Raw genomic sequence first — 17,901 nt, forward strand, 5'->3', positions numbered from 1 at the left:
TTATTATTATTATTATTATTATTATTAATTAAATATTTATGTTTCTTTTCACTTCTAAATAACACCTAGTTTTATGATAATGAAATTATTATTATTATTATTATCATCATCATCATTTATTTGCTTGTTTTTTACTTTTCTTCATTTTTGTGTTTTCCCAAGAAATTTCCTGTAATTTATTTTTGACTTATAATGTGTTTGTGTAATGTTTGTATAATGTTACACGTAATTACTTTAATCTACACTGTGCTAAGTCTGTAATTGGCCTTACGGTTGTTGACTTGGCACATAAATAATAAAGAATTGAATTGAATTGAATATATATAGTTACGAGTAATAAGCCTATAATAACTCCTGAGTTCCTGTGACGAAAAACTGCATACTGTCGCAAGCAAGACAGTGACTGCGAGGTGATAATAGTGCAATGGGATTCCGTGAAATAGAGGTGATCAGTCTGTAGTTCCCGTGCACAGACCATCAAAGCACATATAACGAAGATACCACCCACGAAATACACGTGACTGAAAAAACAGAGCGCAGGAAATAACACCACGGCAGGAAATGCGTCATTTTACGGTCTACATAGCACTTCAGTAGAGTATTGCAATTTATGGAAATTATCACATATACATAATTATGGCCATGTATAGCGCAAAAACATGCAGCAAACTTAACTGAAAACATGGACTAAGTGACGGTTCGATCAACAATCTATTATTATTTATTGCTAGTATTAGTATTTCTCTTTACAGTTGACTTCTAGTGCAATTGTGCCACTGTTTGTGAGTTTATCATCTCCGACCTTCCTACAGTTTCGAGCAATACTCGAAGCTCAGACAAGTAATAACCATGCAATGGGATGTTTTTAATGCTAGTGGGGTGGGACTAAGTCCCTTGTACTGCGGACACGTCTGGGCTATTGTACCAACCCTCAGATAATAGGTGAGGGTGATTGTGGAGCAATTGGTGGAATGAAGATTGGCAGGGGAAACCGAAGTACTCGGAGAAAACCTGCCCCAGCGCCACTTTGTCCACCACAAATCCCACAACAATCTATTAAGTTGCATTGATGACAAAGTAATGCAGCAGGACACTCAATTACCATACTATTCCTGCTCATACTTTACAAGAACATCATAGGTGGTCGGACGGTACATCACCATTCTGCTCTCACGTTTCGTACGGGTACAGTAATAATTTCCGTTAAGTGAAGAGAGTAACCGCGTTCTCTTTATTGTGGCCATACTAGGTTCATGGCGTTCACGTTGCCTTCCAAACCTCCCACACCGCCCACCCTGACCCTGTGAGAACTCTGCCTGTGCGAGTTCTGTTTGTATTCTACGCAATTTACTTTAGTACAGCCAGAGGCTATTCAGTTTAATGTAATCTAATGATATACAGTCCCTATCTGCACAACATTGTCCTCCTCCAAGGTCTCTCGAGGCTTACAAACTACTGTCTCTCCAATGAAACCTGCTTTCTGTGAATGGCAGTATTCTTGCTTCGCGAAGAGAAAACGTTTTTGCATAGGTTAGATACGACAATTAACGGGAATAGTGACTGTTATATTGTTTAATGCACTATTCTTTGATGCAAAACGGAGCACGGTGGCTCAAGCGATAATGTTTTTGGCATCTTCTCGATGCTAATACTCGTATATGCCGGGACACCGATACTCTTGTTTCAGGCTAGTTGTGATCTTCCTCAGCCCTTCCAGTAAATGCTTTCGTAGTACCTCGAATCAGACTACGACCGTTTCCATCATACTCTGAGAGCCCTAAAGCCGGAATAGCGGAGCCAGAGTATACGTTCATTGCTAAGCAAAGATTAGGTAAACAGGTTCCTACAGAAATGAACGCGTAACAAAAGAACCAGTTTATAAGCAACGTATAGTTAAACACACGACATTAGGGGTATTGTTGGAAACAGTGTTTTCTGTTGGTGCCGCCCCGCGGCTGTATAACGAATATCTCAGGCACCTGAAATAGAATACTCATGTGAATGTGGGGTCGAATGCCTCCACCGTGACCCTGCGAGTTATAGTAGGCGACGAAGAAGGAAGTCTCAGATCTGAGACAGTAAAATATAGTCGCGAGTCCCATGGGACTCGGACCCGTGAAAGACTGCGCTGGCGAGACCCAGCAGCATATACAACAGACAGACCCATCCTCTCATTAGAGAGGATGTCCCACAAATATAATACAGTAACTGTCAAACATTAATAAACAGAAATGTACACACAGTGCGACTTCTGTTTAATTATGTCGATTATGGTAAGACGGAAAGGGTTTGTTGATCATAAGGAGTATCGCGTTTTTGTGCAATGTTTGTTCGTAATTTTCTCCTCTGATATAATTGCAAGGTACACTCCAGATGCTTCTAGAGACTGAACTAGAATTGAAATGGCTCATGAATGTTTCGTAGTATTTATATTTCAGAATTTCATGGAAATCAGTCAGGCAGTTCTCGAGCTGTACGGACGGACTGCGGATGAATCAAAACACATACGTCCGACTATGCCCCTCGCTGGATTCCAACTCTCGATCCTGATGTTTCGGTGGTCAATGGTTGTCTGTTCTTTAGATCTACGTACAGAGAAAAACGGGCTAATTTCAAATAGCACTCACGGCTCATAACTATATGCGTCTGCTTATGTCATGATGCTGTTGGTAGCTAAAATCATTGATCAATTATGAATTGGAAAAGATGTGCCTACATTTCAGTAAGACCTCAGAGCTGCGCTGTCCAACACGGCGCCCGTGGTATATTTTTCTGGCGCCCTCCGTAACCACATATAATTGAGCCGATTTTTAATATTAATTCAAATTGTAAGACAAGAGACATTTTTGAACGTCTGAGTACTGTTAAATATTTTCGAAAAATNTCCCATGTCCAGTACTGCAACCCATTACCGCCCGAATATGAAACAGTAATACCAACCGCTCAACTGGAAAAAATGGTCTGCCTCTAGTTCTTACTGATATCTGCATTTCATAAAGTTTTCAATGACCTCGTATAAACAATGATATATATGATAGAAATCATTAACTGTAGTGGTAACGCCTATCTCTTTTATTCGGGAAGTGTTCTCTTTGAATAGCAGCTGAGACACCAGCTGTTCTGGCAGTGGTTTTCGTTTCCTCAGACATTCCAAGCAAATTCCGTTGACATACTTCGAATTAAGCTGCCTCTATTTTCTCCCCCCCCCCTCCGTCTTGGAATTGGTTTTTTACTCTCATCTCAACACTCATTTCTACAACTTCTGTACTCTAACGCAAATAAATGAACAAGTAGAACTGAAAGGTGTCGTAAGTTGAAACAGAGCTTGGTATAATTTTGGCTGCCAAAAAATAAAATTAGATTTTGTGTACCCTCCTCCCTTATCAAATTTTATTGAAATCCGCCAGGTGCTTTTCGAGAGGAAGCATGTGGAATGAAGTATACAGCCAACAACCTTGGAAATACCTTAATGTCCCTTGAGAAAAACAAGCAAAAGAAAGCTAACATTAGCCAATTATAGCTTGAGTTNTAGCTTTCGCTTAGACGTCTGACATCTTCAGACACTTTAGTGCGTTTATCGGGGCTCACAGTAAAGGTCCATTTATCCGGCATATTTGGGGAACAGGACGTGGCGATTAGTCAGTTTTGCCGTTAGCTAGACTTTGCGACTTAAGACAAGGAATTATAATGAAGAGATGCATACAAAAGAAATAAATTTACAAAACACTGCAAGAAATACAACTTGAAGCACAGCATTTACTGCTTTCCACACTCTGATGCTTCAGGAGCCGATCTGCCGGTCTCAGGGTATTGCTTTAGCCAACGTCGGGTAGCATTTTCTGAAGGTGGATTTTTCCCATATTGATTTCTATACCGTCGCTGCATTCTGATACTGGACTTCGTTTGGAGAAACCAAAGCACGCAAACTGTTTTCTCTTAAACAGTCGCCATTTTGAGTCATGACGTCATGCTGCATTCTGATACTGGACTTCGTTTCGAGAAACCAAAGCACGCAAACTGTTTTCTCTTAAACAGTCGCCATTTTGAGTCATGACGTCATATTTTCTCCCAGACAACAATGCGGCAAGTACAGCGTTACCAAATAAAACATCTGTTGTACATTCATATTCCATTAGCGGTTTTACTTTCGTTTTTGAGACAATAATTTAGAATCACACTCTGTAGCTACTTCCTTGCTCACGGTGACCGGCGATATCAAGTGTGGAAGCGGGTCGAATTGCAAGGTTCTGTAGGGAGACGCTTGCCTCTTTCTCTGGTGTTCCCCTGGGAAGCGTTGGGACGTAACCTTCCTTGAATGAAGTCTGCCTTTTTCTGGAGCGTATGGTAACTTAAAATTTCCTATGCACACAACTTGGACTTTTCTCCACAAATTTCATTAACGTTTGAATAAAATTTTTCAACAGGTTCCAATAAATATTCTTCTCGTGTAAAGTCGCATCATTAGCCTCTTACCCTTGAGCAGCTTCTGGCTTCTTTTATGTATAACACTGTCAACTCCTTCATTGGTCTTAATCCATTCTTCCATTTCATTCTCTTGAAATTTAGTAACTGCATTATCTGTAGACTCTTCTTTCACAGCCTCAAGATTTTGCCTCGTAGTTGTTTGAATAGGCCTTATAATGAGTTATCCCTAGTCATCTTTTTCTGAAGATGCATCTGTAAATATAACATTTGGCTACAATATACTCCTCTCCCTCAAACTGAATTCCCGGTCAGTGCAGCTGAAATCTTACACTGAAGTTGCTTTGAACTTTGGATTACATTCTTATCCATATGATTAACGTGCTCAAATAGTTGCACACTCAGACACCATCTTGGATTCAAATAGGTGTGCTCTACAATTTTCTAACTACAAAATTCACTTGAGAGTTTGGAAGGGTCTCATTTCTTAAGATTCTGCTTAACTTCTGGAACAAACACAGAAGCTAATAGATCCAAAAATATTTCGTTGCCAATCCAAAAGATTTTATGGGCCTTATAACTGACAGCTAAATGAGAAAATTCTTTGAATATTCTAGGTAGATTATATTTCCAATAGCAGCTTAAATATTTATGAGTCTGCGTCATTAGCACATGCAAGAACAGTTAAACTATCCTTATTTTGCTTAAAGCCAGTTGCTTGAGTCTCATCTTCGCTAGGCAGTGTTGTGGTTGGTAGGTGTCACCAAAACAATTGTTTCACAAACATTATAAATTTGGTCTTCAGATACATCGTTGTCCTCTACCAGTTGTTTCACATTTTCGTCAGCAGTTTCATGATCATCAGATTTCATTCTCTTAAGAAACATTTAAATATCGAAGCTTATCCGAAGTTTAAAGCATTTTAGTCAGCCATAAGAAAAATCTCACTCATCAGTCACTCCTGTTTGTTCTTTGAATTCCATTGCTTTGCTACAAAATTTGGCCCTTCATATCGCAATTCCTTCAATGAATTTCAACGCAAATCAGTCATATAATACCGTTGAAACTTTACTTTCATTTGTACCCTCACTGCCACTATCGGAAATATCAGGAAAATTTAGCAGTGCGACTTTTTGAGCCATAAGATCATAAATGCACGATGAAGCAACAACTGCGACTCACACTTTTTCTATTCATCTGGTAACTTCAAATTTTGGGGGGAACAGTTAATGCATTTTCTTTCCTTTCACTAGTGTCACACTTTCGGATGCAGTGGTTCAAGGATTCTTATGACACTAGTATATAAGCATGTAAGGATGCTGAAGGAGCAGACACTTGTTGCTCTCTGAAACATTAACTTGACAGGCAAGTGCAGCTGACTTGCGTCCCGCGCTGCCACATAAAGGCGAAAATATACCAATATAGAAGGCGGTGAATTGTAACATACTCGGAACTTCCAGCGAAACACAGTCGGATAAACAAAAGCTTACTGTAGTAATCACAAATCAACCATATAATTCATGTTGCTCGCTGGTTGATTGCTCGGCTTACCCTTCGGTCCTTGGAGATGGAGGCAGTATGAGCCTCCGAAACGTGGGTAGGCTTGCGTTACATCTCAGAATAAAGTTCTGTTCATAGCGTGCACACTGAAAGACTCAATTCTCACATACCATGTAACCATGCCCTGATTTCCGTCATAAATTTTAGCTCATCATCAAGTTTGTTTTCCCAAGTGCTGTGTCGCCAAAACACAGTCTATTCAGTGACGTAGCAAACATTTCCGGGGAAGGACCAAGAACTCGCCTCTACAACCATTATGTCAGAAATATCGAGCCGTAATATCATATTTTACGCACTGTACATTGCTGTGTAGGCAGGGGAGCGTCTGCCTCTGGAATGCGAGGCTTACACTGGATCGCTTCATGCTAATGTTTCTGCTCTGGTTTCTGATGGCAGTAGAGCTCGTGTTTGTTGTGGCACTAAACGTAAAGAAGAGAGGGAGGGCAGATTGTCAAAATTCCTGACACCTTGTTTCTGACCGTTCATTAATCTTTGTCTTTGGTCTTGTAAGTTGCGTGGGTAGTGTGGCAATGTACACCGCAAGCATTCCGTACTCGTGGGGTCTTCCTGCTACTGACTGGAATGCGTTAGATTGCGTTGAGCCTGTGGTGGGCTCCTTAAACGAAATTATGCCACACAATGCGTGCCTAAAATTACGCTTTTCCCCGAAACGGTAGGCACCGAAAAGTGGTAGGTTAAAGAAAAGTTAGGGCAAAGTTCGTGTGGCTAATTAAGCACCACGCCATGATGGCTTATGGGACAGCAGAAGTATATGTCCAAACAAACGTGAACTTTGCAGTAGAAGGAAGTGCGCGGTTAAACTTACGCCCTGTCCACTTTACCTCCGAAGAAATAACACCTTTTAGCTTCTTTATTAGGAGGATGATTAGCATCTGTAGCTAAAATGAACGCTGTTAATGAGATAAAAAATATCTTTACTCCTTCCAGATATCGAGCCCCGATTTTTTGGTGTCTCCACCCCGTAACCTAGTCGCTATATCGATTGAACCCCCCCCCCAACAAGTGATTCAAATTTGATTGCATCTTTCTTTATACATGAAAATCATTCATATTGTTGACGACATCCATTAAGCAACCTTCCTGTACAACTGAGAAACTGCCTGACTGCTTGACTGTTGACCCAAGAGTGACTGAGTCTGCATATAAACGGAGGCTGTTACATTTTGAAGCAGGATTAGTGTTACAGACCAATGAGTAAATCAAAGGCGAGGCCTAGATATATAGCCTGGATTAGAGAACATGCATTTTACACGAAATTTTGGCATAAAACCATGACAAGCAGCCACTTCGGAGATGGAAAAACCAATGGGGGGTCAACAATGATGTATGGGAAATTGTGCCTTGTGGAAATCTGTGGATGGAACTGGCGCAGGATCCTGTCCATTGGTGGTTATATACACCTTCAAACTGAAATAAGCAGGGAATATGTAGCTGAGCGCCAGCACTACACATTACTCATGTGCACGACTTTGTGGCCATGAAGTTCGTTACATTGCAACATATTGGCCAGTTACGTAATTATATTGCGACATGATAATCCGAACTAATTAAAGCAATGCTCTGTTCCAACTGTCATATCGTTAGAATTACTGGATTGGAAAATATGAAATTCGAATTCTTTGGCAAAATTACTTATTCGAAAGTTCTGAATGTGCATTTTACATATAAACAACGATTGAAATGAGCCGGGCTCGAAGTAAAGGGTAAAGGGTTAAATTATTCATAGCCTAGAGCAGCAGCTACATTAACATATAATGTCACGTTGTACCAACATCCATTTCTACTGCAACGAAATATACTAATTACATTAAATTTGTATATTTTCGAACAGCGGATGTCTTCTTGTGTTACTGTCAGTCAATTTGAGTGACTGCAGGTTGGGATTAACGTGGGATCTCATTACCTAAGCTCCACTATAGTCAGTCATTTCCCTGACTGGCTGTTTCACTCATGGAGCTGAGCCCTTCTTGAGAAGCTGCCAATTGAGCAGCTACTCAAGAACTTCCCAGCATTTTATGGATCCCCAAACTTTATTACCGTGTTCATAATAGCCATCCAATGGCCCCTATCCTGAGCCAGATCAATCCAATCCATACCATCCTACCCTATCTCTCTAAAATCCGTTTTAATAATGTTCATCCGCCTAGCTCTTGGTCTTCCCAGTGGTCTCCTTCCTTCCGGCTTTCCCATTAATATCCTATTAATATTCCTCCTATTCCCCATTCGTGCTACATGCCCTGCCCATCTCATCCTTCACTTATCATTCTAATTATACTTGGAGAAGAGTACAAGTTACGAAGCTCCTTATTATGCAGCTTTCTCCAACTTCCTGTCACTTCAGACTGGCTATTCAGGTACTTAATTATGTGCTTAATGAGCTCCTTTGTCAGTCTCTTATTTAAGCAGTTAGTTACTCACTATAAAGAGTTCTAACAATGGCCACCACCTTTGTGAACTTGTCCAACAGCAGATACTCTAAACCTGCACGCACCCTCCCGGAGTTGCATCTGCTCACGTCCTCATCTGCATCAGTTAGAAAGAGTTACAGCCAACCACCGGCCAAACTAAGCGAATGAAACCAATACTACTAAAACCATTAACGTCACTCTTGTTGGTTGATTACTTAGTTGATTCATAATTAGTTACTTCCCATGAATTCTATCGAATTATCATAACCGGACTTGATGGTTAGACTCTTAATTAAGTCCTCAGTTTATAAGCAGTTATATTTTTATTCAGTTATTTACTTAACTTGACTAGCTGAGCCCTTACTTATTTACGTAGATTTTTTTTTTGTAAAGGGCTCTAGAGCCACTGACGAATGAAGATGTTTTTTTTTATTTATAAACATACACGATTAATTAGTTATATTAGTAGTTAATCCGCTACATGGATAATTAATAAATTAAAGTCATAACCTCTTGAAACGGACCACCATTGTAACCATAGTAATAGGCCTCATGTGGTAAGCGGGCCACGTGTTGCATAAAATCTTTTCGATACACTTAAGCCCTAGAAGATTGTTCGGTTTGAATGTTGGACATTTGGGGTTTGGGATGCATCTCAATTGATTTCTTTGTGCTTCCTTCTGAACAGCATCCTGAAGGGTGCATCACTGAGACACACATCATACCAGCAGGAACTGACCACAACAGTCGGCCACTATAAATAGATGTCCTAGTGATCCTGATTAGCATTCTACATGATTACGGGCTGGCATCGCGCTGTTGCTTGTCTCCACTCGCAAGAGTCGAAATGATTTGCATTCCGGCCGAAAAAAGGCTGCCTGAGAATTTTACTAGATTTCATTAATCCTCATAATAATAAAAGATTAGTGTTTCTGTCCGTTAACCAAACATTTTAGCATTATCAGATACAAAATACTTTACATTTCTCCCCACATGAACGGATACAAAATCAAGACAAATCTTGTGACATTCAACACCATGTAATACGGTGAAAATCAAGGGAAGTTTCGGAGAAATATATAGTCTCCAGTTTCAGCTAAAAAAATAAACAAAGTTTCACACCCATACAAAACCACAGGCAAAATTATAGTTTCGTATATTCTAATTTTTATTTTTTTGGACAGCAAACACATTTTAATCAACTTAACTAATTTCATGTGTAGCCCAAAATCTATGAGAATATTGTAGAATAAATCACGGTTNGTCGGAGAAAACCTACCCCAGCGCCACCTTGTCTACCACAAATCTACCTGACCAGACCCGGGATCGAACCCGGGCCCCCCACGGTGGGAAGCCAGCGACTAACCGCTTGAGCTATGGTGTGTCCCCAACCGTACGTAAGAACACTTTATTTGACCTGATCCTGAGACAGCTTAATCCAGTACATACACTCTAAATTTATTTCCGTACTATCCACTTTAATATTATTCTCAGAAGTCCAGAAATTGATTCATGTGCTCTGATATTTGTCTCTAGCGGATTCCAAATCGGAAAAGCAGGTGATCTACACGCAACGCGAACACGGCTGAGTTGCAAACAGACTCTTCACGTCCCTATTTCCTGCGGATTCCTCGAGGAATTAGTACCTCGTTATCAAGGCATACCGCATGTGGTAGGAAAATAGGAACAAAGAAAATTTTCTACCATCACAGATAATTACCGATGAACAAAAATATATTTGAATCAGAGTCTCCTAATTTTTTACAAACCTTACGCCTCTGGCCAAGTGGACACATCTAATGGTAATTTTACAAGTATTAAGAGTAGTGAGAACTGCCAAAATTCAGTGACGCTTCTGTAAGGCCAATGTCTCTAGAAGTAAACAATGTCAGAGCACATCGAATTTTCGCTTTCCATCCCTCCTTCCGCCCGTTGTTATTGCTGCAGCTGTAAAATATACATATATATATAATTTTTATTTGCTCTTTGCAGACTGGCTTTGCTACAGATTTCAAAAAGCCTGAAGATAATGTGACTTGCCTTCCGTAGTCCCTCACAAACTTCACAGAAGACACTGATGAATTGTGAAGTTGTCTGAGTACGTGTAATGTCGTCCGCAGAAGACATAACACCGGCAGATGTTTCTCCAGCATGGCACCATGGGAGGATGATCAGTCACCATCATTATCAGAAGAGGATATATCACATATTTTACTTCGGAAAGCACTCAAAATAAGAACGTTCAGTGATACGGGAGGACCAAGGAAGAACATCGACTTCCAAGTGGCTGTGCTGTGTGTAACTTTTCTGAAATACATTCTTTTCAGCTTAACTCTATGTTCGTTGTCATGCCTTAAGAGAGATATTTTGTGGGAAACCTCCCGCATCAGACCTGTAGCAAGGAGACTAAGTTTCATCGGTGGTTGCTTCTGTAACAGGGTGCCGCAGAGGAGTAAGAGGAGTAAAGGCAAAGGACATTCCAACTCTATTGAACTTTTATCACTACTGTTTTTTATAAGGGAATATTTACTCTTTACTAGCAGTGCCGTAGGCATCGAATTGATTCTAATATTTTTCAGGGCGAAAGACTATATAAAAACGACACAAATTACAAACAAGCAGTTTTCCTTTCACCCCATTTCGGAACCTCCCTTGTTGATGTTGAATCAACATTTAACAGTTCTTAAATATCTTCGCCATTCTTTCCTTCTCTTTGAAAATAAATTTCCATTTTGGTGCATGTCTCTTGAGCCAGGGGTTTCGAGACTTGAACGTGAAATCTTTACTTCCGGTGCTACAAATTGGCTCTCGGTAAGCCACATTGCAACAATCAGTACACGAAAAAAATTGCAAAAATACAAGCTGAGTACTGTGTCGGTTTCCCTGTATTTAATTAGTTTCTTTTCCTCACTGTGGCTCGGTTTTATCGTCGATAGTGGCTCCAGAAAGTGGTGGGTAGAAAAACGATGTTCGGTAAACCTAGGTACAATCTGTAAATATTCATCTTCAGCCTATGAAGGTGATGTATCTTGCGGACAATATATGTACAACAATAACAGAGATAGAAGATATAGTTTGGCCAACACTACGGAACTGGTTGCGTCCATATTGTTCGTTATATCTTTCTGCACCTCATTGCTATTATGGAAAGAAAACGATCAACACGAAGATACGGATCCAGTCGATACCGCAAGAAATCATGGGGACAGAAATGTAAGGACTATTTTCGCGAGTTTATTGCGTTTATGTTTAGTAATGTGGGCATAATTGGCCTCGTCGTTGGGTATACCATTGCAGGCGCATTTGTGTTCAGAGCTATCGAGGGAGGCGACATCCCGCATGTAAGCGCTATAGTGGAGTTACGGAACAAGACTGCACTCAAACTGTGGGATTTATCGTGCTGTGGCCTCAACGTGTTTTCTGAGGTAAGGCTTCACCTGTTTACTCTTTCATAGTGTGCTGTCTCGCTTACACTGACTTCCAAGAGATGGTATCATTTTATCTGCAATGCAACAAAAGTGTTATCGGTATTGGTTCAGGGAAATTCATGAATACTGGCTTAGACATACTACTGAGCAGACTACGGTGAGGCCAGAATGTGTTTCACCGCCTGCTGACTCCGTTACTCTCTTAATAATTCAGATCTTTTGACTGAAGTTGAGGTCGGGCCCTCACTTCCACATTTTCAGTCAGGTTCGGCCGGTTGGACCACAAATGTAAAGACGGAATAAAATTAATTTCAGTTTTCTTTGTGCTCTGTTGACTTTATAGCATTCCATCTTCAGGACCATTGGAAGTAAATTATTTGTAGTAGTAGTAGTAGTGCCGGTCACGGTAGCCGAGCGGTCTAAGGTATGCACTGTCTTCGCTCGCTNTAGTAGTTGTAGTAGTAGTATTGGCACTACAACACTTTGTGAGCCTTGGCTCTCTCTAGAACGTTCTCCAGCCATCCCGCTCTTGTGCCTTTGCTCTTCAATTAACTACACCCAAGTTCCTCAAATCCCTCTTCACAGTACCCATCCATCTCAGTCTTTGTCTCCCTGCCTTGCTTTTCCCTTCCTGCCAATTTCAATCCATTTTTAATCCTGTTAATATACTTCAACATCATTAAATAAACTATATAATTCTTCATTGTAACATCTTCAATAAACCCCTTCAGTATGTATTGCTCCATAGTTTCTTCTTAAAATATTTCCCTCAGAAACTCCAAAAAGTGTTTCGTGAGCTTTATTCAGAGTCTAACTCTTAGATCCAAAGAGCACTGTTGGAAATATAATAATTTTATACACCTGAGATTAATTTTGCTCTTTATTAATTTGGATTTCATCAGTTGCAACATATGTAATAACATCTACGTATTTCCTGCGCTTAATTTCTTCTTCCAAATTTCGGTTATGCGTCAAATTTAAATAGGCAGGGTCATTTAGTGCCATAAATTTAGTTTCATTCTTTTTTATTGTTAGTCCCATTTTCTTAACGGCTTTCTGCATCGAAACTAAAATATTTACTGAAAATTCATTTGTTTTTAGGATCAAGATCGCCCTTTTTATAACACTTCTCTAACCTACGTTCACCATACAGAATTACTGGGATTTTGGACTTTTCTCAGCGTTCGGAATTCTAGAAAATAGAAACACGATGTTTCGGAAACTGGCTCTTTTTCCGCCCTCATGTGAGTTGGGGAAGATACTTAGCTCGACCCCTTAAAAAGAGTTATTTTCAATCACTGAACGACCCCTGTCAGATTTACTCAGCTATTTAATCACTTGAGAACAGGCTAATTCGGCGGGAGATAACATGAAAATATACAATAACGATTCTGATAGAGCATACACATGCGTGGGACTAATATAAAAAGGAGGTAGAAATTTGTGCTACAAACCTAGCCAACAAAACCAAGTGCATGAGCATCAATGCAAAAAAAAAAATGGGGAAAAAAATATTAAGACATATAGTATCTACAATTAGCGTCATTTGTGGAATAAAACCTGAACACTCGAGACTGAAACCTTATGGAAACCCATGAAGAATCTGCCACGTCATACAGATCTTCCAGTTTCCAAAACGTCGTGTTTTCTATTTTCTAGAATACAGGAAGATGGGAAACATCCAAAAACCCAGTAATTATGTGTATTATACATCTTTGTCAGAACCCATTAGAATCTATGTTCTCCGTTTTTGTTTAGCTTCCACAGAAGGAAAGAATTATTATTCTTCGCGATTTTATGTTTCTTCGCGGTGTTTTTATAAATAGCAACTGTGTTCAGATACTAAATTGTTTCAGTCATTGTTCCGAACAAGACAGTTTATTTGCAAACCTATTTGAAGAAAGTACACGTGCCAGAAAAGTAACAACATGACCCGGCTAGAGATTCTCCCCTGCACTTCGATGCACTACCATCTCGCTGGCATAGGCAATAACGCGTCTGCTTTCCCTTGCCGCACGGGCATCGAGTCCCTTGGCAACCGACGACTACAGGAACCTTTGTATTGATTTCCATCAGCACAAATTCTGTGCAGATGCACTACACGTTAATTATCTCCTACATGTTTCGGCCTTTCGACCCCATTCACTGCTGGCTGCACTTCACACCCAAGGCATTGGCCAGTGTTTAACGGCGGGTATACTTTGTGTTGTCAGTTTCACGTACATAGGATGCTGTGCCATGAAATATTCACTTCCTCTTCAAAATGTTAAAGTTTAAAACACAGCATGGTGCTTTGTTGTATTATTGTCACGTGTATGAGTGTGACTATAGGCGGATTTTGGATTGATGAGCGGACTTCTACAGCGCGTGACTACACTTTACAAGTCACTATCACACACGCAACTGTCACTAGCCTTTGCTCGGTAGAGAATTCCAAAGGCGAACGTTCTCATTGCTCTGGGGTTCCCGAACTAGCCCAGGTATCAGCTACCAGCTTCTCAGAGCAACGACTCACAACAGTTGAACCTCAGCAGATTTCTAACTCACTCAGTCACTCATCAACAAACTAACTCAAATCAACTCAACTGCTCTCGCTAACTAACTGTACTACTTATAATATCTCAACATGAACCGCACAGAAATCACATTTTCTCTATTGCTGTTTATGGGCCGTTGTCTAGTAACGGCCGTTATTTATAGTGTTTCGCGGTCGTTGCTTAGCAGTGGGTATACATGCCACATTCTTTAAAGGATCCTTCATGTGGACCGACCAAAGGATATCAGATCCGGAAAATTGTCTCAGATGGCAACGTGTCTCACTTGTAATTGGAGGTGTAGGTTTCGTGTCTCGATACGGACACCGGCTACTGTCACTGACGGTTTCGTGGTTTCATCAGGCCCTCCAGGTACATGTTGGGATAGTGCCTTGAAATAAGCCATGACTGAATAGTTCCTCATCATTTCCGATTGTCATTCATTAAACACCCTACCATTCGTCGTCATAAGTCTAGAACAGTGCTTCTCAATCGCCGGGCCGCGGTCCGATACCGGGACCTCGTCTTATAGACAAAAGAATTTACCGAGCTGCTGTTGAGAACCACTGGCCTAGACTACTGGAGACTACGTTTAGTTAACCATAAATACTCGTACAAAAACAAATAAGGGGGGGGGGAGAGACGTAACGACCCCCTCTACACGCCAGCACTACAGTTACTTTAATGTGTTGAGGTTGGCTGCTCAAAAGAGTTTGGTCGCGTCACCTTTCCCGCATTTCCTTCCTGGGAGGCGTGTAGATAAATTTGCTCATGTTGATGGACAACAGTTGTCGGTTGTGAAGGGTTTAGCATCGTGATACGACTGACTGTATAAGTTTCATTCTTGTGGCACATGCATTAACCGAACCACAGGGAAACATTACTTACTGCCAATTAAAGTGAAAAGTGGTCAATGAAGTGCTTCGTGGTACAGTACTTAGTCACACTGGATTTAAATCACCACCCCTACAGCGGTAACATCAGCTTCTGTGATGGTAATCCGGTCCCCACCCTAAAAGCGTTTGAACTGTGTCACGCGTGTTGCGTAAGGGAACAGCTTCTTGCTGTCATTGCACCCGTACGCAAGGAACTACGGAATTCAGTGGAGCAGGTTCCTTTCTGGAAAGATGATTGTGAGTTGGAAAAATATTCGCCATTATTTTGGAACCCATAACTTCATTCACATCATCCTCCTACCAAATTAAATTCCGAAGCAGCTGAATCCAGCCGAAATACGAGCACATTTTTCCTAAAATTAATTACTACAATAGTAGTTACTGGTCGGCAGGCCGCGCCATAGCTCAAGCGGATAGTCGCTGGCTTTCCACCGCGGCGGCCCGGCTTCGATCCAGGGTCTGGTCAAGTGGGATTTGTGGTGGACAAATTGGCGCTTGGACAGGTTTTCTCCTGGTACTTCGGTTTCCCCTGCTAATCTTCATTCTGCCAATTTGCTCCACAATCACCCTCACCTATCATCTGGGACTGGTACAATAGGCCAGAAGTGGCCGCAGAACAAGGGACTTAGTCCCACCCCACTAGCACTGAAAAGAAAATAATACTGGTCGGCACCTTTCTCATCCTTGTAGCCTGTTACCTTCGCCTTTTCCAAATAAAGTTTTCGCCGACTATCTCCATAATTCGTGCTACATATCCCTCTTCTCGAACTAATTCCCTTGACCTTTCTAATAACGTTTGATGGAAGGTGCAAATTATGAAGCTACTCGCTGTAGACTTTTCTCCGTCCATTCCTCACTACTTCTCTCTTAGGTCCAAATGTGACAGAGTAAGTTCACTGGAACTCATTAAACTTGTTTATTTCTCCGGCAACACAAATCGGATACTTTTCCTCAACTCCGTAATCGACTGCGCAAGGCTAACATTTGGATTACCAACACGTTAAGCCATTCCTCCCTTTCCTTAAAGCCGGAAGTTACGGAAGAACTCAGACTGCTAACTTACAAAAAAAGAAGTAAAGCTAACGTTTTATCCCACAAGGATTCATATTATAGTAACAAACCGGACGCACGTTTATAAGGTATCCTGACAGAATTCTAGTCACGGACCGTCAATTATGGCTGAGGTATTCGCTTTTGTCAGTTCTAGTCACGTGGTGAGAGTGCCTTAAAATAAGCCAGAACTGCTTCATCCTGCGTTAGAGCCCATAAGATGGGACCCTTCATATCTGTCATTGGTTTAAGACAGTTCCTTTCCATTTTCTTACGCCAGCATCATTCTGGGGATGCAGATGCACAAATTGCTTCTGCAATCGATATACGCGGAGAAATGCGATTTTACAGAAACAAGCTTCCGATCCACTACTTTTCATTCGATTTAAGTTATGCACTCTAGGGCCGCGCCATGGCTCAAGCGGTTAGTCACTGGCTTCCCACCGCGGCGGCCCGGGTTCGATTCCGGGTCTGGTCAAGGGGGATTTGTGGTGGACAAAATCGAACTGGGACAGGTTTTCTCCTAGTACTTCGGTTTCCCATGCCAATCTTCATTCCACCAATTGCTCCACAATCATCTCACCTATCATCTGGGTCTGGTACAATAGGCCAGAAGTGGCCGCAGTATAAGGAACTTAGTCCCACCCCACTAGCAATAATAAAAAAAGTTATGCACTCTGTCCGAATGGAAAATTCGAAGCGCTGTGAAAGTGGAACTATGTGCCTCAATATTAACATTTTCTGCGTACTCAGACTTTAGCTCCTTCAAGAACGTTTCGGTGTAGTCGGAATGAAATGACACTTAAACCAATCAGATCGCGAAGTGTACAAGGATGAGAGCCTCCATTTCTAAAGCAGACTTTTCGGAGATTTGACGCACGTACTCGTATCTCGCCCTCGCATAGACGCCCACGCATACGTGTACATAAACACACTGTTACTTTAAATTAATATTTATATAATTTGACGCCGTATTGTTACTATAACGTGTAGGTGGGGTACCCATGGCGAATAATTGTTAGTTCCGGATAGGATGATTGGATTTATTAACACTTCGGCTACAATCTCTCTTAATTTTAATTAATATAGAGCTATCGCTGATTTACACAATTTTCAGTTCGCCGTTGTACACGCACTAGAAATCTCCATCTTCACTAGTCGCCTCCTGCAAACGGATCTCTACACAGAAACTAGCAGTTCAAACCGCTCTGAAGTCTTCTTGACAATTCTTGTTCGTTCGTAATGGGACCTCATAACTCAACTAAAATCTTTCTTGGCCTCTTAACTACACTACATTCTGCACTAATCTGAGCTACAAGAGGTCTTCGTTATATAGAAACCGCACTGGCAACACAGAAAACACAAGTCACATGATTCCTACCCAGCGAGTTCATTGGCAAGCTGACTCTTGCCTAGCAAGGAGCTATAACTTTCGTCCACCGAGACACATTTTCCAGTGTTGCACGTTGGAACATGTTTACCGAGCAATTGCCTAGAAACGCTTTGAGAAAATTGGTTACAATACACAATTTTCATGAGCACAAATTCCGACCACGTTAAAATTGATTGACATGTCAAATTA

The 17,901-nt window shown here is 41.0% G+C and overlaps 1 protein-coding gene across 4 annotated transcripts in view; it reads left to right on the forward strand.

Moving 5' to 3' along the window:
* The window catches only part of LOC111861548 (potassium channel subfamily K member 9), a 386,136-nt gene that overhangs the window by 292,373 nt on the left and 75,862 nt on the right, over nt 1–17,901 (forward strand). For all 4 annotated transcript variants that reach the window (XR_004512695.1, XM_023846208.2, XM_033750364.1 and 1 more), the window contains one exon: nt 10,404–11,836. Coding sequence is in view for 3 of the 4 variants with exons in the window: in XM_023846208.2 (XP_023701976.1) it covers nt 11,555–11,836 (282 nt within the window). In the remaining variant the exon portion in view is untranslated. The remainder of the gene's footprint in view (nt 1–10,403; nt 11,837–17,901) is intronic.

Source organism: Cryptotermes secundus, unplaced genomic scaffold (assembly GCF_002891405.2).
Source record: "Cryptotermes secundus unplaced genomic scaffold, Csec_1.0 scaffold48, whole genome shotgun sequence".
NCBI lineage: Eukaryota > Metazoa > Arthropoda > Insecta > Blattodea > Kalotermitidae > Cryptotermes > Cryptotermes secundus.